This window comes from Dendrobates tinctorius, unplaced genomic scaffold (assembly GCF_039654945.1).
Source record: "Dendrobates tinctorius isolate UK_male_01 unplaced genomic scaffold, ASM3965494v1 ptg000034l, whole genome shotgun sequence".
NCBI classification, from domain to species: Eukaryota; Metazoa; Chordata; class Amphibia; order Anura; family Dendrobatidae; genus Dendrobates; species Dendrobates tinctorius.
Genome location: NW_027361702.1, coordinates 9,859,079 through 9,882,052, shown reverse-complemented (window position 1 = coordinate 9,882,052; position 22,974 = coordinate 9,859,079). Strand labels below are relative to the sequence as shown.

General features: G+C 45.0%; 1 protein-coding gene across 2 annotated transcripts in view; it reads left to right on the top strand.

The window, feature by feature from the left end:
* The window catches only part of CENPI (centromere protein I), a 166,645-nt gene that overhangs the window by 104,222 nt on the left and 39,449 nt on the right, over positions 1–22,974 (top strand). For both annotated transcript variants that reach the window (XM_073573088.1, XM_073573089.1), the window contains exons 12-15: positions 3,941–4,061; positions 6,124–6,212; positions 11,562–11,676; positions 13,263–13,327. In XM_073573088.1, coding sequence (XP_073429189.1) covers positions 3,941–4,061; positions 6,124–6,212; positions 11,562–11,676; positions 13,263–13,327 — 390 coding nt within the window. The remainder of the gene's footprint in view (positions 1–3,940; positions 4,062–6,123; positions 6,213–11,561; positions 11,677–13,262; positions 13,328–22,974) is intronic.

The following is a 22,974-nucleotide window of genomic DNA, read 5'->3' as shown; positions in this document are numbered from 1 at the left end:
TGAGTGGACCTGTGCGCAGACCACCTCCACAGCGACAGTGCATCAGCAGGGTGGACGACCTGGTGCCTCAGCGCCCGTGCTGCAAGACAGAGCCCCCATGACTCCAGACGGCGCTGTGCCACCTGCACAAAACCACAGCAATAATGACCGCCACACAGTGCCCACACCAAATGAAAGGCTCATTTAAAGTCACCTTTCTCAAGCTCTCCACTGAGAGCAGAAATGGCCTAGACCCCTTTCTTTGCTCATCATTTTTTCAATTGTTGAAAAAAAAAAAAAAAAAAATTTTTGATGGCACCTTCCCTTTAAAACACATTCCAGGATCAGGGCTACCCTCGCCTGCCATACTATATGGCTCGCTCTCAAATTTTACCACAATCCTCTTCTATGTATCCCATTTTGTGTAATCCGCTTTTCCCCCTGAGGTTAGAGTATGAAGTTTTTCACATCTGGCTACATAGGGGTTGTTTTAGAGTGTCTCATTTTGGAATTAGACATAATTGGCCTTCAAACGAGCCAATGCTCTGCCTCTCTACTCCCTCCCCTGAGAGGCTGAACAGTCTCTCCGCTTTCCCACCTTTTAAGAATAATGACAAGACAACTTTCAAAGTTTACTCCGCTGTATATGGCGTATATCATTACCCGAGTAAAATTTATAGACCCCCACATAGAGATTGAAATTGCTGTTGGCTGCGACTTCTACCTAAAGAACAAATAGAACCATTATAAAGAAAAAACAGAGTAAAAAAACAACAAACAATATAGGAGCAAAGTCCTGTGCTCCCATCATGAAACAAACAAGGGGATACCATCACTGAGCTCAGTGTCCGGTATTGTTGGTAATCTGGACGCCTGCAGAAAAAGCTCCATTCAAACCATTAATAGAAGAATTCTGACTAACAATAGATACATTAGGATTCCTTCGCAGCAGACCCCTTGTGGGACCCCAGCCACTCAGCCTCTTCCGCTGGATCCGTAAAAAATATAGAAGACTGTTATGAATGAGTCACCGAGGAGGAAAAACAAGCTAAGCCACAGAAAACCAGAGAGGTTGGTAACTAAGCGGATTGCAGACCCCTGATCCTATCCACAACAACTAGCAGTAGCCGTGGAGCGTACCTAAGATGATCCTAGATGCCTCGTCACAGCCGGAGAACTAAATAAGCCTAAAGCAAGAAAAGGGGAAATCTAAACTGCCCCAGAGCAGACCCCAAAGCAATAGACAGCCCCCCAAACATGTATTGTCGGTGAGACAAGATGAAAACACCAACACAGATAGAAAAATAGGCTGAGCAAACGATGGGGCCCACACTAACTAGAAAGGACAGGAAAGGAAAGATGCTGTCTGCAATCACGCACAAAACCCTGCCAAAAAATGTCCAACACTTTCTGATAACAAAAAACCCTGAAGTCGCTAGACTTCAATTCTCTATATCAGCACTCTGGTATATTCTGAAGACAGAGCAAAAAGATACCAATCTGAACAAGGACAAAAAACAAACTGGCATAAACAGAGACATAAGAATGGAAATTCAGCACAGCCCCAGCAGGGTCTGGCTGACCACAAAAACTGAGTAAACCAGACCAAATCTCGTGTGAAAAAATAGCAGAGCACACTTAGCTTGAGAAGGCAGGAACAGAACTGGAAACCAGAACCTCAGGGCAGGAAAAAATCACCAGCACAAAACTAGGGAGTTGGCTTTCTTAAATCCAGTCAGAGACTCCTGATGTCCACTCACAGTCCTTTTCCTCAGGTGGCAGGTCTCTGCAATTTAGATCAGCTTCATTACCTACTGTCACCACTAGAGGGAGCCCGGATGGAGAACTCACGACTCCTCTGTCAACACAGCCAGCTCCACCACTCTCACCAGAAGCCAGAGGTAAACCAGAAAATGAGTTCACAACAGAAGACCCCTCGTGGACCACCCGAAGCCGGGCCGGATAGATCTTTGAGTACATAACATTCTTCTCTCTGAGCCACTTTTTGATTTCCATGAACTGTGCCCGTTGTTTCTGAAGTTCCATAGAGAAATCTTGGAAAATTGAGATTGTGGCATTGTTAAATTTAAAGGGACTTTTTTGCCGTGCTAGACGTAGAATCACATCCATGTCTCTGCAGTTAAGAATGCAAAACACAAGCCGCGGAGACACCATCACATGTTTCTCAACGCAAGCAATGACTAGCCAGGTCTTTCCCCGGGAAGGAACAACCACGGGAAGGGCAGTCTCCAATGAAGGAAACCACCTATGCCAAAACATGGTATCCATCCACAGACAGCTGTTTCGGGGTATTGCCCCTCATCAGTGTGGAGTAGTTAAGGAGACGTGCCAGGAAAGGACTAGATGGGGCACCAGGGGGAAGAGGCCTTGTAGGGACCCTATGAGCCCTTTCCACAGCAATTGTTGGGGAGAATTCATCCCCCAGAGAAATTTTAAGCCAATCTTCTAGAAATTGCTTCGGATGTTGACCTTCCGAGCGTTCCGGCAGACCAATAACTCGAATATTATTCCGACACATTCTATTCTCCATGTCATCTGCTTTTTGCCTCCATGCGTTTATAGAGCCCGCCACTTTCGTTAGCTTGGCCTCCATGGGTGTGATGGTGTCCTCTACCTGGTACACCCTTGTCTCCACCTCCGCAATGCGCCCCCTCATGGCCTGCATATCTTGCCGAAGGTGCCCCATCTCGGTGTACACGTCCACTATTTTCCCTGTCACGGATGTCCTGGTTAAGGAGATGGCAGGTATTTCGCGGTAACAGGGGTCCGCTGGCTGGATAATTGCAGGATATCAGGAGCTCTCCCTAAGTGCGTCCTCTCTCCACCGCTACATAGCCATGTCCCACAGCTATTCAAAGTTGCGTGCTTGGACACAGGACCTTGGAGACTATATCCTTCTTACACTCCCTGCCGATTGTACCTCCACGCCAATCTAATACCAATTTACAAACCTAGTGGGAGGGCAATTTGGGTCTTTCTCTGTCCAATTCTCTCTGGAGATGTATCCTCGTCGTAACCATAAATCATCCACTTGCTCTGGCTTTGGTGAGGTCTGCTATGCATTGCTTTCCCGGTGGTATAGTATCCCAACTGTTTTTCTTAGAAGCCAGTCCCATGTGTTGGACATATGGGGAGGAGGAGGGAGAGCTGTTCCCTATTTTTTTAGTCCTGCAGGCCTCTTTCTTATTTTTGGGAAAAAAATACAGCTAGTGATATGTGAAATCACAGACCTCATTTCCAATCTAACTACTGCTCTCGTCTTTCTCCATCACTGTGACGTCCCTATAAAATTATACAGGCATCCCATATTAAGACACTTAAAGAGGTTGTCCACTACTTTATCACTGATGACCTATCCCTGGAATTGGTCATCAGTGTCTGATCAGTTGTCTGCCGATCAGCTGCTCTCTGTTTTGGCAGCTGCCGGCCAGAACTATTCAATTGAGGAGCTGCTCGGTTTTCTGATAGTGACCACGGCTGGTACTGCACACCCACCTCCTATTCCATTCAATAGAGGGTGGATGCGTAAAAAAAGGCACCTCTTTAATAGGAGGTTCATATTTTGCATAATTTCTGATTTTCCAGTCAAATTTTCTATTAAATCCCGTAAAGCATAACTTTTACTAAATCTGTGTTAAAAAGTTCAGTATAAATCCCAATAGGTTAAAAGTTAAAAAATGTATATGTAGAGGTAGTTTACCATACTACAGATATATTACTAGGACATCCCCAGCCCTCAATCTGTTACCAAAGGTAATTCCAGTTAGTATTGGGCAAGTCCCAGTGGATCACATACCCTATAATGCTTTATTACACACTAAAAATAATAGCGCGCTGCATATTCCACCAATTTCTCAGTCAATGTTTCTTGTTGGTATAAATATTATTTATTATATTTTTCTATACTAATAAGAATATAATTTATCCTTTTTGCCTCTAGCTTCCAGCACGGATGGGCTGCGTAATACACAATCCTTTACTATTGAATTTCATTTCCTGCCTCAATAAGGATGACTCTTTGCTGCGAGTGAATTACTGGTTGGCATTTACCCTCCATGAAGGTACTACAAGAACTGATTTATAATAATTATTTATATATTAATACAATTTAGAGGGTTTATGAATATAGAAAATCTGAGTAATTAGAGTAATAAACCTATACGGTATTTAAAACTCAAACAAGAAGACCTGCTCCCAGGAGCTCACAATCTATTAGGAAACCGGTGACGAGGTGTGTGTGTGTTGTATGGGGTAACCAGGACCTTTCACAAGTTTCAGCATGGAATAATGGCTACAGAGCTGAGTAAAACGTAAATTTGACATTTATTTTTGTAATTTCTCCTCTCTATTGTATAAATATAAGCTTGCAAAATTTAAAAAATAATTTTCACCAAGATAAGGGGGCGTTAAGAGAGGTTACTTATTCCCCCTGCATGTCATTGCTCAATCATATGCAGGCCGAGAGCAGGTTATAAAAAAAAGAAAAAAACACACCTCTAGGGAAGGGCAGATCTGCCTTTCTCTGTGTGAGACGTGTAATGCCAGACAGCTGTGCACTTTTCACTGATCTGACTGATACTCTAATTACAAGCTAGGTAAGGGCATAGAGCAGAAATGCAAACATGTCTGCATCAGCAACTCTTGTCTCACAATACTGTTATTTTTGCTGTACTTTCCCCTCACCTCAACACTGACAGAGCTTTGTGATGAGAGCTGCAGATGCAGTGGTATTTGTAGTGACATACAGCTCTGCTGTACTCCCCACACTGACAGTGCTGTAAGGTGATAGCTGCAGATGTAGAGATATTTGTAGTGACACACCTTTCTCATCTACCCCCTCGCCTCATGCTGTAGTGACACACGGCTCTGCTCTACTCCCGTCACCCCACACTGACAACACATTGAGATGAGAGCTGCAGATGCAAAGGTATTTATAGTGACACACACCTCTACTCTACTCCCCTCGCCCTCACACTGATAGCGCTGTGAGATAAGAGCTGCACAGGTATTTATAGTGGCACAAAGTTCTGCTCTACTCGCCCTCACTCCAAACTGACAATTCTGTTTGATGAGAGCTGCAGATACTGAGGTATTTGTAGTGAGAAACAGCTCAGCTCTACTCCCCTCTCCCCTACACTGACAGCCCTGTGAGAAGAGAGCTGCAGGGGTATTTGTGGTGACACACATCTCTGCTGTACTTCCATACTGACAGTGATGTGAGATGAGAGCTGCAGATACATAACTATTTGTAGTGACACAACTCTGCTCTCCCTCACAACCACACTGACAGTGATGTGAGATGAGAGCTGCAGATACAGAGGTATTTGTGGTGACACATAGCTCTGCTCTACTTCCATACTGACAGTGATGTGAGATGAGAGCTGCAGATACAGAGCTATTTGTAGTGACACACAGCTCAGCTCTGCTCCCCTTTGCACCACACTGACAGTGCTGCGAGATGAGAGCTGCAGTTACAGAGGTATTTGTATTGACACACAGCTCTGTTCTAATCCCCACCCCCACTTGTAAGCACTGTAAATGCCACCGGTGAGATCAGTGAGGAGAGCAGGGCTGTGTTATTAAATGCCTCACACAGACCGGGCATGCGTCATGCAAAGGAAAAATTACATGCCGCCAGAGATGAATCTCAGCTAACGCCCTCTGGGGCTTGCCGAAACTGTGACTCTTAATTTTGCAAGCTAATATCTCTGGTTAGGGGATAACTTCTCGATTAGTATAGTCCAACTTCTGGAACCCCCACTGATTCCGAGAACCGAGGATCTGAAGAGCACCCTGTGACTAGAGCAGAGGGCGATCACATGCTGTATTCATTCTCATGAATGTGCGTAATCCACCACCTCTCCATTCACTTAGGGGTTCTTCAGAATCCCAATTCTCGAGACTAGTGGTGATCCCAGCAGTCAGAGCCCCAGCTATTGGAAAGTTATCATCTATACCAGTGACACAGCATAACTTTCAAACTTGAGAATACCCCTTTAATGATAAGTCATCAATATCCTAAGGCTGGGCAGCCCCTTAAATTGCATTCTTTTGCAAAATTGTTTTGAATGGTATATTTTATTTTTCATTCATTTTTCAATGTTTTTTTTTTTCTTCAACTAGAGTGCGCATGGTACACTGGGAAGAAACACGATGATAAGGAAGTGGAAACCTTTTTAAATGCCGTTATACAAACACAAGAGTTTCTACAAGTACGTATGTTGTGTATGTGTATACAGTGTTAGGGACGGCGGAACGCACTAAATGTTAAATAATAGAAAGTGCGTTCGCCGCCCGGGGTCCACCGTGCAGTAGGGGTTAAAACCGCTGCTAGACAATGGCAAACGCACTATATGGCGGTATAATGCGCACGCTTTCAACGTCACCTGATGTGCGCAGAGCGGACTCTGTTAACTCACAGAGGTGCTGTAACATAAACACCGAGCTTGTTAGACTCATAGGTCTCAGCGAAATTGCACGCACGGTATCTGGTCACAGGACAAGGGTCCAAGACAGGGGACGGTGTCTGTCTAGCCCTATCGTGCGGGCGGCGTCGCTACTGCGGACGCCGGTAAGTGCTGCTGAATGCAGCGCGGCGGCAGACACAGCCGCTATGTGATAGTGCCGTGAGAGATGTGTCACCACCGGACGCTAGTGTAAAGGTGTGGTGTTCACAGTGGCCTAAGGTTTGCCACTGGCTGGCGCTGACTCTTTCTATAGTTCCCTATCCACATGCGTAATATCAGAGGGAGGGGAATCTTAATAAGTCAGTCACCAGAATCATACATCCATCACCATTCACACATCTAGCAAGAAGAGTCTATACTAGCGCATGGCCGAGAGGCCATGAGGGCCTTTTATAGCCGTGCGCTGCCAGGACCTTCCAGATCTCTGTCATGGACCAATCAGATCAGGAGAAGGACTTGAGCACGTGACTCCCGATCTCCAATGGGAGATCATCTCGTGAGCATGCCCAGTAGCGGGACAAGAGGACTTAGCCTCTGGAGTGGCTTGCTGCAGGACAGCCTGCACTGCTATTGCTGACCCAGAGGTGCAGCAACAACCAGTCCTACAGAACTGGTCTGAGCAGAGCGTCTGGGATGCCGAGATTGCTGTGCAGGCTCCTGAGTGGTCGGTGGAGAATGGGAGACCACCGGATGCAAGGCTCTGGATTCCCACTGTGCAGCTGCAGGAACCCGACACCTAACATACAGTGCTGTGCAAAAGTTTTAAGCTGGTGAGGGAAAACAATGCAGCAAAGTAAGAACACCTTCAAAAATAGTGTTTATGGTTCATTATTGGCAATGAACGAAAGTGACGTCAATATTTGGTGACTGCCTGTGCCTTCAAAACATTTACTTTTGTTCTAGGTACACACAGTTTTTTAAGGAAGTCTCCAGGGATACTGTTTCAGACATTTTGGAGAACTGACCCCAGATATTCTGTGGATGTCGATTGTACAAATCCTTCTGTCTGTGATCCCAGACAGATGGGATGATGTGAAATCAGGGCTCTGCGGCCGGATCATCACCTCCAGGACTCCTTGTTATTCATGCTGAAGAAAGTGACCGTTTCTAATGACATTGGCTGGATGTATGGGGTTGTTGTCCGGCTGCAGAATAAATTCAGGGACGGTCAAAAGCATCCCTGATGGTATTATATGATTTATAAGTATCTGCCTGTATTTCTAATCATTGAGGACATCACGGAATGGGCAACATTAAGGACTGTATCTGTAGAGGTCGCCCAAGGAAACTTAGTGCAACAGATGAAACATCATGCTTACTGCCCTTCAAAATCAGAAGCTGTCCAACAGCGCCATCAGCTCAGAGCTGGCAGCAACTAGTGGAACCAGCGACACTTACATACTGTTGTGGGAAGTCTTAAGTGGTCTTCATGGTGGAATTGCAGCAAGAAGCTATACCTAAAACAAGACCAAGCGACTCAACTATGCAGAAAAACAAAGGAACCTGGGTGCAGAAAAATGCTAGCATGTGCTCTGGGCTGATGAGTCGTAATGTGAAATATTTGTATGGAACAAAAAGTAGTTTGTACGCAGACAAGTTGTAGAGGTGCAAAATGAGTGTCAGAATGACCCCACAAACATACAACCAATTATTATTATTTATTATTATAGCGTCAGTTATTCCATGGTGCTCTACATGTGAAAAGGGGTATATATGATAAAAACAAGTACAGTAATCTTAAACAATACAAGTCACGACTGGTACAGGAGGAGACAGGACCCTGCCCGCAAGGGCTCTCAATCTACAAGGGATGCGTGAGGATACAATAGGCGAGGGTAGAGCTGGTCGTGCAGTGGCTTGGTCGATCAGTGGTTACTGCAGGTTGTAGGCTTGCCGGAAGAGGTAGGTCTTCAGGTTCTTTTTGAAGGTTTCCATGGTAGACAAAAGTCTGATATGTTGTGGTAGAGAGTTCCAAAGTAGGGGTGATGTGCGGGAGAAATCTTGTATGTGATTGTGGGACAAGGAGATAAGAGAGTAGAGAAGGAGATCTTGTGAGGATCAGAGGTTGCGTGTAGGTAAGTACCGAGACGAGGTCGGAGATGTATGAAGGGGACAGGTTGTGGATGGCCCGTGGTTCGGGTTTTGAACTTGAGTCTTTGGGTAATGGGGAGCCAATGCAGGGATTGACTGAGGGGAGAGGCTGGTAAATAGTGGGGGGACAGTTGACTTAGTTGAGCATCAGAGTTTAGAAAAGATTGGAGGGGTTCGAAAGAGTTAGAGGGGAGGCCACAAAGTAAGAGGCTGCAGTAGTCCAGGCGGGAGATGATGAGGGCATGGACTAGGGTTTTTGCAGATTCTTGGTTGTAGGAATGTACGGATCTGAGAAATATTTTTGAGTTGAAGTCGGCATGTCATTAAAGGGAATCTGTCACCCCATTTGCGGCCACAGCCATCAGAGGCTTATCTGCAGCATTCTGTAATGCTGTAGATAAGCCCCCGATGAAACCTGAAAGATAAGAAAAACACGTTAGATTATACTCACCGGGGGGTGGAGTCAGGTGCGATGGGTGTCGCGGTCCGGTCCGGCGCCTTCCATCTTCATACGATGTCCTCCTCCTTGCTTCTCCCTCGGCTCATGCCCAAGCGTACTTTATCTGCCCTGTTGAGGGCCCCCACTGAGCCCTGATCTCATCATGGAGTCACAAGAAGAGACAGAAAGATTTGTACAAGCAACATCCACAGAATATCTGTGGTTAGTTCTCCAAGATGTTTGGAACATCCTCCTGTCGACTGCAAGTAGGCATTTAATTTTTAATTATTTTGTTTATTTAATTGTTGCATGTACTGTTTTTCAGGACATATAGTATGATTGGACAACAAGTCTGCAATGCCTGAAATATTGGTGCAGATATATGCTTTCTTTGATGCATTAGGAAGAGGAGTGTATCCAACACGCCTAGCCAATTTAGCCATGTGGTGCTGTAGTCGTGATAATCTTGGCACAATTCACACCATTTTTGCAGTTTAGCAGATTTGTACATCTAATATATAAAGCTCAATGTGGGTGTGTATGTATGTATGTATGTATGTATGTGTGTATGTCCGGGATTAGCATCCGCACCGTCGCAGCCACAGCCACAAAATTTGGCACAGTCACACGTCTGGACACCAAGAGCGTCATAGGCTATGTTGTGAGGCAAAATTTTAACCCCGTGCGTTCCAATTCACCAAACACTTTTGCCCCTATCTACTTAATGGGGAAAAAGTGTATGTATTGGCATCTGCACCGTCGTAGCTACAGCCAAAAAATTTTGCACAGTCACACGTCTGGACCCCGAGAGCATCATAGGCTATGTGGTGAGGCGAAATTTTAACCCCGTGCGTTCCAATTCACCAAACAATTTTGCCCCTATCTACATAATGGGGAAAAGTGAAAGGAAAAGTGTTGGAGGCAAATTGACAGCTGCCAGATGTGAACAAGGGGGACTTAAAGAATGAGAGCGATGGCGCCAAACAGTATATACCGTACAGCTGCTAAGGTGGGGCCCTGACATGGGATACTCACCACACACGGGGATATGAACACACACACAAAATGCGCCACACACTACCACGTGCTTCAACACATATACCACCCTCAGCACACATTTCACCACACATACACCAACCTCGCCACATAAAAGTCGAAACACAAAAGTCGCCACTCAAAACTCGCCACGCTGTCCCAGAGCTGTTTAAAAGATGAAAAAAGCTGTGATTGGTTGCTATCAGCAACAGTTTTCTTTGTAGACAGTTGTGGTAACTGAGGCCTATTATTCTTATCATTTCTATGGTGTTATCGTCCTTCTGTAAAGCTGGAAATAACACAATTTATTACCATGCCAACACAGACCACCCTCTGACACAGACTGCAGGGGGAGCCCAGTATCACACAGGATAGGATTAGATACACGGCTCAGCAGTCAGTATCACACAGGATAGGATTAGATACGCAGCTCAGCAGTCAGTATCACACAGGATAGGATTAGATACACGGCTCAGCAGTCAGTATTACACAGGATAGGATTAGATACACAGCTCAGCAGTCAGTATCCCACAGGATAGGATTAGATACACGGTTCAACAGTCAGCATCACACAGGATAGGATTAGATACACGGCTCAGCAGTCAGTATCATACAGGATAGGATTAGATACGCAGCTCAGCAGTCAGTATCCCACAGGATAGGATTAGATACGCAGCTCACCAGTCAGTATCACACAGGATAGGATTAGATACACGGCTCAGCAGACAGTATCACACAGGATAGGATTAGATACATGGCTCAGCAGTCAGTATTACACAGGATAGGATTAGATACACAGCTCAGCAGTCAGTATCCCACAGGATAGGATTAGATACGCAGCTCAGCAGTCAGTATCACACAGGATAGGATTAGATACACGGCTCAGCAGTCAGCATCACACAGGATAGGATTAGATACACGGCTCAGAAATCAGTATCATACAGGATAGGACTAGATACACTGCTCAGCAGTCAGTATCCCACAGGATAGGATTAGATACACGGCTCAGCAGTCAGTATCCCACAGGATAGGATTAGATACGCAGCTCAGCAGACAGTATCACACAGGATAGGATTAGATACACGGTTCAGCAGTCAGTATCACACAGGAGAGGATTAGACACATGGCTCAGCAGGCAGTATCACACAGGAGAGGATTAGACACATGGCTCAGCAGGCAGTATCACACAGGAGTGGATTAGACACATGGCTCAGCAGGCAGTATCACACAGAATAGTATTAGATACATGGCTCAGCAGACAGTATCACACAGAATAGGATTAGATACACGGCTCAGCAGTCAGTATCACACAGGATAGGATTAGATGCACGTTTTTTATGTGCAATATAATCATTATAATTTGTTATAACTAACCGCAGTTGGTTACTATGCCCAGGCAACGCCGGGCTCTTCAGCTAGTTATTGATAAATGTCCCCATTTTAAATTCTCAATAATCGAAAAAACGACTTAATCATTGTCTTTTGTGACTTGTTTTCCTTTTTTTTTTTTTTTTTTCTCTTTCCATTAGGAAGGATTTTCAGGTACTGAAGATTTTCTTCACAAATGTCTACCACGATGGGACGGGATTTATGCCACTCAGATATTGCAGCTTATTAGTTGGATTCCACTTTATTCATTCTCAGGTGAGAAAAATAAAATGCAAATTAATTCATTTTACAGAAGCATTTAGAATAAATGCATCTGTTATATTGTGTTTCTCTATTACTAGTCTACATGCTTCATATTCGAAATGGGGAAGAAAGAACTCGACAGCTCCCCATTATCAGAGTAGGGTTGTACGTCGGCGTGCATCAGGCAGACACTGATAATTTCAAGATGGATTTCAGTGTACTCCACACTAGCTCTGTTATGGCATGCAAGGCGGCCTATTTATGTTCAGTGCCATAGTCATAAATGTAGTGTGATCAGCAATCCTGTACGTGGACAACCTCTTTTCAACCACCATAGCTCCCCCATGTCAAATGATAACGACAATACTCCCCTCTGGTGCAAGCACCGTTCCAGTGGTGTCGGCTTCAGATCTACCGGCGGCTCGCATTACATTGTTATAACCGCCTGATTTTTTTGTCCAAGTAATTTAATCATCTCTTACAAGTGTTTTGTTTGCAGAAAAACACCACTTGTTGAAATATAAAATTACATACAATTTTATTGCGCAAAAACCATAAAAAAACACAAACAAAAAACATAGACGATATCGTAACTGATACATGTCAGAGGATTGAAAAAAGGAAAATAAATCAAGTGTAGAAAAAAAAGAGGTGGTAAGTAAAGTCAAATACGTGTAAAGTATAAATAATTGTCAATGAAGTTGGTCAGTCCATATAAAAATAACTGCAGTATAATGCTTACCCTTGGTAAAGTCAGTGGACCATGCACATTACCACAACTGCCCCAACGCACGTTTTGCTTTCTCAACGGGGAGTGTGTGTCCTTTCGAAAAAGCAAAACTGTGAAACTCACATTATGGCAGTTGTGGTAATGTGAATGGTTAATTGACTTTATACTTTAAATGTATTTTTTAATCTGATCAGTATATTTTTGCTTAACAATGCATGATAATCTTTACTGTTACCCGTAGTCAGACTTTACTTACCACCTCCTTTTTTCTACTCTTGATTTATTTTCCTTTTTTGAATCCTCTAACATGTAGAAGTTACAGTACATGGTTTTAATATAATTTTTGTGCAATAAAATTGTATGCAACTTTGTTTCCATGAGTGGTGTTTTTCTGGATACTTTGTATTCTCATGTAGGTTGTTTAATATAGTAGCTCACTTTCTACAAATTGATTATTAATTGGGAGACTAATACTGATATGTCTCTAGCCACTATAATTATAAATGTTTTTTTGATATTTGTATGATAAGTGATTTGTTTGTTGTTGTTTTTTTTGTTTTCTTTTTTTTTTTTACTTAACTTTCCTTTATGCAAAATATATTTTGTTCTCCATTATGGTAAGATTTCCATTGACTACATGACAGCATATCATATTATAAAGTGCTGTGAAATTAATAATGAAGATCCATATTAAAAAGCCAAAAAAACTGTAGACAATAGAATATCTCATACATTTCTCTTGGGAAGATGCAGGAGGAAGTGAAAAGAAAATAGATCATAATTTTTTATTTAGTTTCCTGCATGTGGGAATGCATTATTGTGATACCTGTGATTAGTGCAGTGTTAACCTTCTTTTCCCCCCCCGCAGAGATTGAAGGCCTTCTGTTTGAAACTCTTCGAGAACTCTTTATTTCATCATCCATGAGTTTTAAAGTGAGTTGTTTTTTTCTTTTAGTTCTCTTCATGAAACTGAGCTTATCTGATAATTGTGTGCATATATATTATAACCTGTCATGAGCAGGTGTTACCTTCTTGCATCATGTCTGCAGCAGGAGCTGTTAACGGCAGCATCCAAACCCGTGATCTATTTGCCATTTTTTTGTAGTTGGGAGTTAAAGGGGTTTTCTGGGCTTAGGTGTTTGAGTATCTGCAGAATTGGTCATCAAACCCCGCCAGTCAGCTGCTTGTTTTTTTTTTTTGTTTTTTTTTGCTATGATGGTGCCCAGAAGTAAACACTATGTGCCCCATTCATCTTTCATGCCAGATTTCTTGAGTAAAAGCTTTCAAAAATCACAAAAATTAGGTGCAGCTCCGAGTTGTGCTTACATTTTGTAAATGTTGGAGTTTTCACGGCAGTTTCTCCCAGCTCTGCCAAAATAGGTTATTATGGCGGGGCGTGATGCCACAGCTAGTCTAATACTTGATGAACTGTGTCATTCCCTACTCCAGAAATTACACTTCATTACCAGAAAAGAGAGACTTCTGGCGCGGGGCACAATACTCGTCAGATGCTCCAGATTCATGAAGAGTTGTGTATCTCTTCATGAATCAGGAGTGTCTGACTCCAGCATGCCCCTTCATCAAGACCAAATCAGGCCCTATGAATGGAGTTGCTGAGCCCTGCTCCATTCAAGGTGTAGCAACCTAATAAAAAGTTTAGGGGCTGCTCTGCAGTAACTGGCATCGTCTGTCACACTTCGTATGGAGCTGTGCTCTGCAGCTCTGATTATAGTGTTAACATGCAGACAGTCTGTTTGTTATGACTTGTCTGTAGAAAAGTCATTAAATACCTATGCTCTGATAATCCCTTGAAGATTGACACCATGTCGGAGCCCGCAGGTAAATCCCTCGGGCAGAAGACTGCTAATGCTAAACATGGAGATTATTTTTGGTCCGCAAGAAATCTGCATTAACTGGTTGGGTCCTAGCTCACTGTTTAGCAAAAGCTTTCTTGCAGTTCCTAAGACTCAGCCCCAATTGGGTCCCAAATCGTTGGCGTTATCTGACCTTTCCAAGGCATCTTGATCCACCGTGTGTATGCTGGGTCCATGAACAGTTCAGGCTCTGCCTGATCCTTTGGAGGTTGAGGACGAACCTGCTCCCACAGGCGGAGTAATCATGTCGTGGAAGCTACCCTGTTTTCCTAATTAGTTGTAAGGATGCGTTTACACAGGCAGACCGCTCTTCAGATGCACACTGAGTGATTGATCAGAGCCATAGGCTTCCATTGCTCTCGACAGTGTGAATCCTGTTCACACAGGACAATGTGCTGCCGAGAATGATATTTTGTACAGCAAAAAAGGCCATTTCACCTGACATATTAACATTTTTCTTGTTGGTCGGGTGATTGTCAGCCTGATTAGACTGCGCAGTTATCGTGAAATGAGCGCTCCAAGGAACATTTGTTCACAATAATCTTGCAGTGTAAATGGACCTTAGGTCTTCAACTGCTTTCACTCAATCCCAGCTGAACCATTCCAGGTCATTCCTTGTGGCCATCTGCAAAATCTGTCTGGGCCTACAGCTTCCTTTGCCTCCACTGGATGCTCATTCTGATGCCTTCTCTCACAATTGTGTAAAGCTTTTCCAAGGAGGACATCTCTAATCATTATTCAGATATATGTACCAAATGGCAGATGCACCTGAATCACCTGGGCAGAACAAAATGTTGGACACTGTGGGCCAAAGTACACATCCCTGTTCTCTCAATGGTCCATATTCCAGAAGTGGACAATGACATGGACAATTTCCTCCGTTGCCAGCAACTAGATGCAGGGAAATAGGCACAACACCTTTGTGTTTTTGGCTATACTCTGCTGCAAGTGACCCCTTGAGATCTCCACCTCATGGCTTCCATACTAAACCACAAGTTGTCATAGTTGGTATTCAGGTCCCAGGATCCCAAGCTGTTATGTTGGAGTCACTGGTCATCCCCTGGAACTGTTACCCTACAGTTGTGGCCAAAAGTATTGACACCCCTGCAATTTTGTCAGATTGACACAAATTCTTTGGTATTATTATCTTCATTTAATTTGTCTTAAAGGAAAAAACACAAAAAGAATTGTCCTAAAGCCAAATTGGATATAATTCCACACCAAACCTAAAAAAGAGGGTGGACAAAAGTATTGGCACTGTTCGAAAAATCATGTGATGCTTCTCTAATTTGTGTAATTAACAGCACCTGTAACTTACCTGTGGCACCTAACAGGTGTTGGCAATAACTAAATCACACTTGCAGCCAGTTGACATGGATTAAAGTTGACTCAACCTCTGTCCTGTGTCCTTGTGTGTACCACATTGAGCATGGAGAAAAGAAAGAAGACAAAAGAACTGTCTGAGGACTTGAGAAACCAAATTGTGAGGAAGCATGAGCAATCTCAAGGCTACAAGTCCATCTCCAAAGACCTGAATGTTCCTGTGTCTACCATGCGCAGTGTCATCAAGAAGATTAAAGCCCATGGCACTGTGGCTAACCTCCCTAGATGTGGACGGAAAAGAAAAATTGACAAGAGATTTCAACGCAAGATTGTGCGGATGTTGGGTAAAGAACCTCGACTAACATCCAAACAAGTTCAAGCTGCCCTGCAGTCCGAGGGTACAACAGTGTCAACCCGTACTATCCGTCGGCGTCTGAATGAAAAGGGACTGTATAGTAGGAGACCCAGGAAGACCCCACTTTTTACCCCGAGACATAAAAAAGCCAGGCTGAAGTTTGCCAAAACTTACCTGAAAAAGCCTAACACGTTTTGGAAGCATGTTCTCTGGTCAGATGAGACAAAAGTAGAGCTTTTTGGGCAAAGGCATCAACATAGAGTTTACAGGAGAAAAAAAGGCATTCAAAGAAAAAAACACGGTCCCTACAGTCAAACATGTAAACATGGCGGAGGTTCCCTGATGTTTTGGGGTTGCTTTGCTGCCTCTGGCACTAGACTGCTTGACCGTGTGCATGGCTTTATGAAGTCTGAAGACTACCAACAAATTTTGCAGCATAATGTAGGGCCCAGTGTGAAAAAGCTGGGTCTCCCTCAGAGGTCATGGGTCTTCCAGCAGGACAATGACCCAAAACACACTTCAAAAAGCACTAGAAAATGGTTTGAGAGAAAGCACTGGAGACTTCTAAGGTGGCCAGCAATGAGTCCAGACCTGAATCCCATAGAACACCTGTGGAGAGATCTAAAAATGGCAGTTTGGAGAAGGCACCCTTCTAATATCAGGGACCTGGAGCAGTTTTCCTGAGAAGAATTGTCTAAAATTCCAACAGAGCATTGTAAGAAACTCATTGATGGTTACCGGAAGCGGTTGGTCGCAGTTATTTTGGCTAAAGGTTGTGCAACCAAGTATTAGGCTGAGGGTGCCAATACTTTTGTCTGGCCCATTTTTGGAGTTTTGTGTGAAATGATCAATGTTTTGCTTCATTCTCTTTTGTGTTTTTTCATTTAAGACAAATTAAATGAAGATAATAATACCAAAGAATTTGTGTTTGCAATCATTTTCAGGAAGAAACTGAGTATTATCTGACAGAATTGCAGGGGTGTCAATACTTTTGGCCACAACTGTACAATTCCTCTTCTTTACTGGATCCCCATAAAGATCAAAGCAGAGGACTTGCCAGTGATTTTCATTGCTCCAGGCAGTCATGGCACTCAGATCCAGTTGTCCTTCTAGTTGACAGCCCCTGGCACCTTTCTCCTCCTCTGCCGGGGTCTTTTCTTCCACACTATTTTATCTATGCTTCATTTAATGGTTTTGCTTTGCAAGCCTGGGTACTTAAGCATGGTCTGGATAACCCCCTCCAAAAAAACTTCATGTCCTGATGCAAAAACATCCTTCTCCTCCCGCTTTTATCACTGTACGTAGAAGACTTGTTTCTCTAGTCACCTTCCACGACAGCATAGGAGGTTGCCTTTACGCCCTAATAGGGAACCGAAAGCACAAAGAGGTTAAAAGGCCTCTCCCACCTTCTACTCGCCAGTGCCTTCCTGTCCCTCATGGGGGCATGGAGAGGTTAACTTTCTATGCTGTGGGGCCGGCGACTACAGCACTTCACATATAGCGGCGCAGCAGCGGTCGGGGTCTTTTCCTCCTCAGATGCTGCCTCCCGTCTGGCAGTGGATTCTGGGACTGCCCTGGTCCACCTGCACCTCTTCTAGGGGAAAAGTTTTCCCTGGCCAAAGACCTCCCTGAGTCCTCCTGCCTTCCCCCTCCGTCCTGCGCTGTTTGGTGTCCCGGAGGTGACGTCGTCCTTTGGGCGCACGTCACTTCCGGGCCCTGCGTTTCACCATGGAACGCATCAACTTCCAGGTGGGCCCTGGGATGTCGGTACAGCGTCTCAGAACGCGCAGAAGTTTGCGGATGCCCGCTCCAGGACCTGGGAGGGGGGGTTAATGCTTTGCACTGAGGGCAGAGTTTATACCGATATAAACCTGCCAAGAAGATGACGACAGGTAAGGCTGATCCCCATCATGTAAGGTGTTTCTGCTTCAGGCCCTGCATCTGCAGAGTTCAGCGCTATTCCTGCCCCAGTAGGTCCTTGTGGCTATTAGTGACACTTGTCTCCCTTTATTTCTCCTAGGCAGATAAGTATCCTCGCAAGGACCCGACTAAAAAAAGTTCCCAAATGTGCCCTCTGTGCAAAAAGACTGCCCTCCAGATGGAAGAAAGAGTTGTGCCAGGTGTGCACAGATAGAGTAGTAAGAGCTGAGCACGCCTCGTTATTGAAAGAGATTCGGACCCTGATGAAACAGGAGGTGCAATCCTCATTAGTCACCCTAACACCCCCTCCTCCACCGCCCCCTTCTCCGGGATCATCTCTCCCCAAGAAAAGGAAGAGCCACTACGATCCTTCTGACTCAAAGTCAGAGGATTCTTATAGTTTGGCCTCGGGGAAATTGGAATCATCCCCCCTTAGAACATCTGAAGCCAGAAAACATCTTTTTCTCGGCAGGCCACATGGAGGACTTGATCAGCACTGTGCGTAATACGATGTGCTATGAGGAGGAGCAGGACCCACAAACAATCCAGGATGAGCTGTTCGGGGGTCTAAAAGCTGAGAGGCAAATAGGATTCCCTATGCATGAGAATATTTTAAACATGATTGCTCAGGAATGGGAGTATACAGAGAAGAGATTGAGTACCCCTTCAGAGTTAAAGCTCAGGTTCCCCCTGGAAGAAGATTCCTTCAATTGGGAAGTCTATAAGGTGGATGTGCAGGTAACTAGAGTAGCCAAAAGAACCTCTCTCCCCTTCAAGGACTCCTCTCAGCTGAAAGACCCAATGGATAGGAAGGTGGAAGGCCTCCTGAAAAAATCCTGGGAGACTTCCACCGCTTCCCTTAGGACTAACATTGCATCAACATGTGTAGCAAGATCTCTCTTTAGATGGATGGGTCAGCTGGAGAACCATATATCCCAGGGAACATCAAGAGGGGAGCTCATTGACTTCTTCAAACTCCTAAAAAATGCAACGGGGTTTCTTCCGGATGCCTCGGCTGAATCGGTCCGTATTGCTGCCAGGGCTATGGTACAGTCAATGCCGCCAGAAGAGCACTGTGGCTTGAGGTGTGGAGTGGCGATGTTACGTCAAAAATTAAGCTGTGTTCCATCCCCTTCAAGGGCGAATATGTTTTCGGGCCGGCCTTAAGGCCCCGTTACATTTAGCGATGCATCAGCAATCCCGACCACGATATGAACCAGTCAGGATCGCTGGTGTATCGCTAAATGGTCGCTAGTGAGCTACCAAACAGGCAGATCTCACCAGCGCCGCCGCGATGCTCGGCGGTCGTTACTCACCTCTCAGACGCAGTGATGATGACCATCTTCCGCCCGCGTCCATGGCTCGCTTGCCGGCGCCAGCAGGAACCCGACGACGAGAAATGGACCAGGACGATCTCGCCCGATCAGCGATAGCTAGCGGGGGGGGGGCGGTCGGAGGTGAGTGTCACATGTAGCGATATCGCTATGTGTAAAAGGCCCTTTAGTTGAAATATTAGAAAAGGCTACAGATAAAAAGAAAACCTTGACTGAGCAGAGACCACTTAAGAAAAAGTTTTTTCGTCCCCCTTTGCCTCAGACCTCTCAAGGCAGAGGTAAAGGAAGGACGGGCAGATGGAGCTATGCAAAGGGGAAGAGGGAAAAATATCCTTATCCCCCAACCTGGTCAGCAAGACAAACAGTGACTCGGATGAATTGGGGGGAACTCTCAAGATTCTTCCACCAATGACGATTGGTTTCCAGTTGCCATTGGGTTCTCAATATCATCAGAGAAGGTCTACTGATAGAGCTCGAGTTCTCCCTAGTCTGGGTCTAAAAGTAAACTCCCTCCCTTCCCCGGATGCTCAAGACCTCCTAGTATCAGGTCTTCAAAAACTTCCTGCGTGCGAATGTCATCTCTCCGGTACGGGATCACTACTCCCGACTATTCATAGTAAAAAAAATACCTCAGGAGATGCACGCATAATTATAAACCTGAAGGGTCTCAATCAACACAAAGTACCGAAAATTCAAGATGGAATCCGTAAAATCGGCGATTCCACTAATAGGACCACAATTTGTGATGGCGACAATAGACCTAAAGGACACGTATTTTCATGTTCTCATTCACCCACGACACAGGAAATATCTAAGGTTTGCGGTACTACAAAATCAGCAAGTGAGGCATTTCCAGTACAATGTCCTTCCCTTCAGCATATCCTCAGCGCCAAGAATTTTCTCAAAGGTTATGGCAGAGGCATTATCTTACATCTGGGGGCAGGGCATATGTATAGTACCATACCTGGACTACCTGCTAGTAATAGCACCGTCCCCTTAGCCTCTCAGGAATCATGTGACAACAACACAAGAGATCCTACAGTCTTTAGGGTGGATCCCGAATTAAGTCGGAACTTCATCCATCCACTTCAAGACGGTTTCTAGGGGTGATCCTTGATTCGGAAAAGCAAATGTCGTTCCTTCTACATGAACATCATCTCAATCTACTATCCAAAATTGCAGACTTCAGAAAGCAAAGGGCCCCTACACTGCGAACAGGAGACACAGATTAGATATTAGAAAAAACTTTTTGACAGTTAGAGTGATCAATGAGTGGAACAAGCTGCCACGAGAAGTGGTGAGTTCTCCTTCAATGGAAGTCTTCAAACAAAGGCTGGACAGACATCTGACTGGGATGATTTAGCGAATCCTGCTTTGAGCAGGGGGTTGGACCAGATGGCCCAGGAGGTCCCTTCCAACTCTAAGATTCCATGATTCTATGATTCCAAGTCCGTCCTGGGCTCTATGACAGCCTGTATTCAATCAGTACTATGGGCCCCAGGCTCACAGCAGGATGTTACAGGCCCACATTCTCAAACAGTGGAATGGCATCCCCAGCTCCCTGAACAAAAGAGTCCTAACTCCAGGCAGGGTCAAAGCATCCTTAGCTTGGTGGTTGAACCCCCAGAATCTTCAAAGGGGGTACCCTGGTCCCAGTTACCCCTCATCACAGTAACTACAGATGCCAGCAAGAGGGGGTGGGGGGAGTAGTGATGCATACCCCTTTTCAGGGTCTATGGAGTTTGACGATGGCCAGCAAATCGTCCAATTTCAGTGAATTAAAAGCAGTGGAAGAAACCTTCCGGGCAGCAGCCAGTATGATCACAGGTCAACACGACAAGGTATATTCGGACAACGTCACCACGGTAGCTCACCTCAAACATCAGGGGAGCACAAAGTTCGACAATCTGAGGTTTATCGCCAAATGAATATTTTCATGGGCAGAGAGGCATCTCCTCTCTCTAACAGCAATGCATCTAAAGGGATCCTCCAACTGTCAGGCAGATTATCTAAGCCGCCAAGACATTCATCCAGGGGAGTGGAGCTGGAAGTGAGAGGTCTTTCACATGCTGGTAGCCAGGTGGGGTCGGCCAGAGGTCGATTTGTTTGCCTCACGTCTAAACACGCAGCTCAAAAGTTCTTTCTCCCTGAATCTCAAGGATAACTCCAGGGGAGTGGACGCATTCGCTCAACATTGGAGCTTTCAACTAGCGTACGCGTTCCTTCCGATACCATTGCTGCCAGAACCCTGCAAAAGATCAGAGAAGACAGAGTCCCAGCTATCCTGAGGCTGTGTGCACACCAGGGCTGTGGAGTCGGTAAGCCAAACCTGCGACTCCGACTCCTCAATTTCCCTTACACCGACTCAGACTCCAACTCCGACTCCACGACTCCGACTCCCACACATATTGCTTATATTTAAGTGAAAAATTTATTGTAGTACAATGTGAACCTCAGACATTTAATCATTTTTATGATCCAATAATCAAGATATTTATATAGAACAGAATATATATTGGTGTACTACCCGGTTTTCATTCTTTTTGGTACAGATACAATATGGATAGACAGATATGGATAAATGGATAGATAGAGCAGATTTCTAATCTGCTTTTGCTATTGAAAACATTATCTATGAGCTCAAAAACCTTTCAGGTGATGCAGTTTTTTAAAAAGATGATCAGCTTTTGCAGCTGAAAAACGTATCCTCAAAAAACACAGGAAAAACGCTGTGTGTGAATGTAGCCTTAGATCAGGAATATAACAGCCATTTATAGGACATTTCATAACTTTCCCAAACTCCTATGAAAAAATATTCAGCACATCCTGCATTGAATTACTGTACCCAATTTATTATATATTTTAGGAATCGGAGTCGGTCCATTTTATACCGACTCCAACTCCGACTCCGACTCCACCAAAATGAGCACCGACTCCACGACTCCGACTCCGACTCCACAGCCCTGGTGCACACACTGCAGATTCTGCTGCGGTTCCGCAGCGGATTTGGCCTCTGCGGGTCCGCAGCAGTTTTTGCTGCGGTGTACAGTACCATTATTCCCTATGGGAATAAAAAACCGCAGTGCAGACGGTGCAGATTTTTTCCGCACGGTTTTCCTGCGGTTTTGAAACCGCAGAAAGAATTGACATGTCAATTCTTTCTGCGGATTCCGCTGCGGTTTGCCATCTCCTCCATTGTGGAGATGAAAAACCGCAGGGCAAAACCGCAGAGCAATCCGCAGGTAAAACCGCAGGTCTTTTGACCTGCAGATTTACCTGCGGATTTTACAAAATCCGCGCGGGCGGCCAAATCCGCACCCCAATCCGCAGCGTATGCACATTCCCTAATAGCGCCAATGTGGCCGAAGCAGACCTGGTTCAGCCTGGTGATCGAGCTTCGGGTGGACGGTCCAATTCTGCTGCCTCCAGATATGGATCTCCTCTCTCAGGTGCCTCTACAGCAGGGTTCCCCAACTCCAGTCCTCAAGTCCCACCAACAGGTCATGTTTTCAGGATTTCCTTAGTATTGCCCAGGTGGTAATTGCATCACCTGTACAATACAAAGGAAATCCTGAAATCATGATCTGTTGGTGGGCCTTGAGGACTGGAGTTGGGGAACCCTGCTCTACAGCACCCAAATCCAGAGGGGCTGAAATTAGCTGCCTGGCTTCTGAGGCCCAAGTGCTAAGGGCAAGAGGTCTGTCGGATAGGGTAATTGCCACATTGCAAAAATCAAGAAAGCCAGTCACCAACTCAATTTATAACAAAATATGG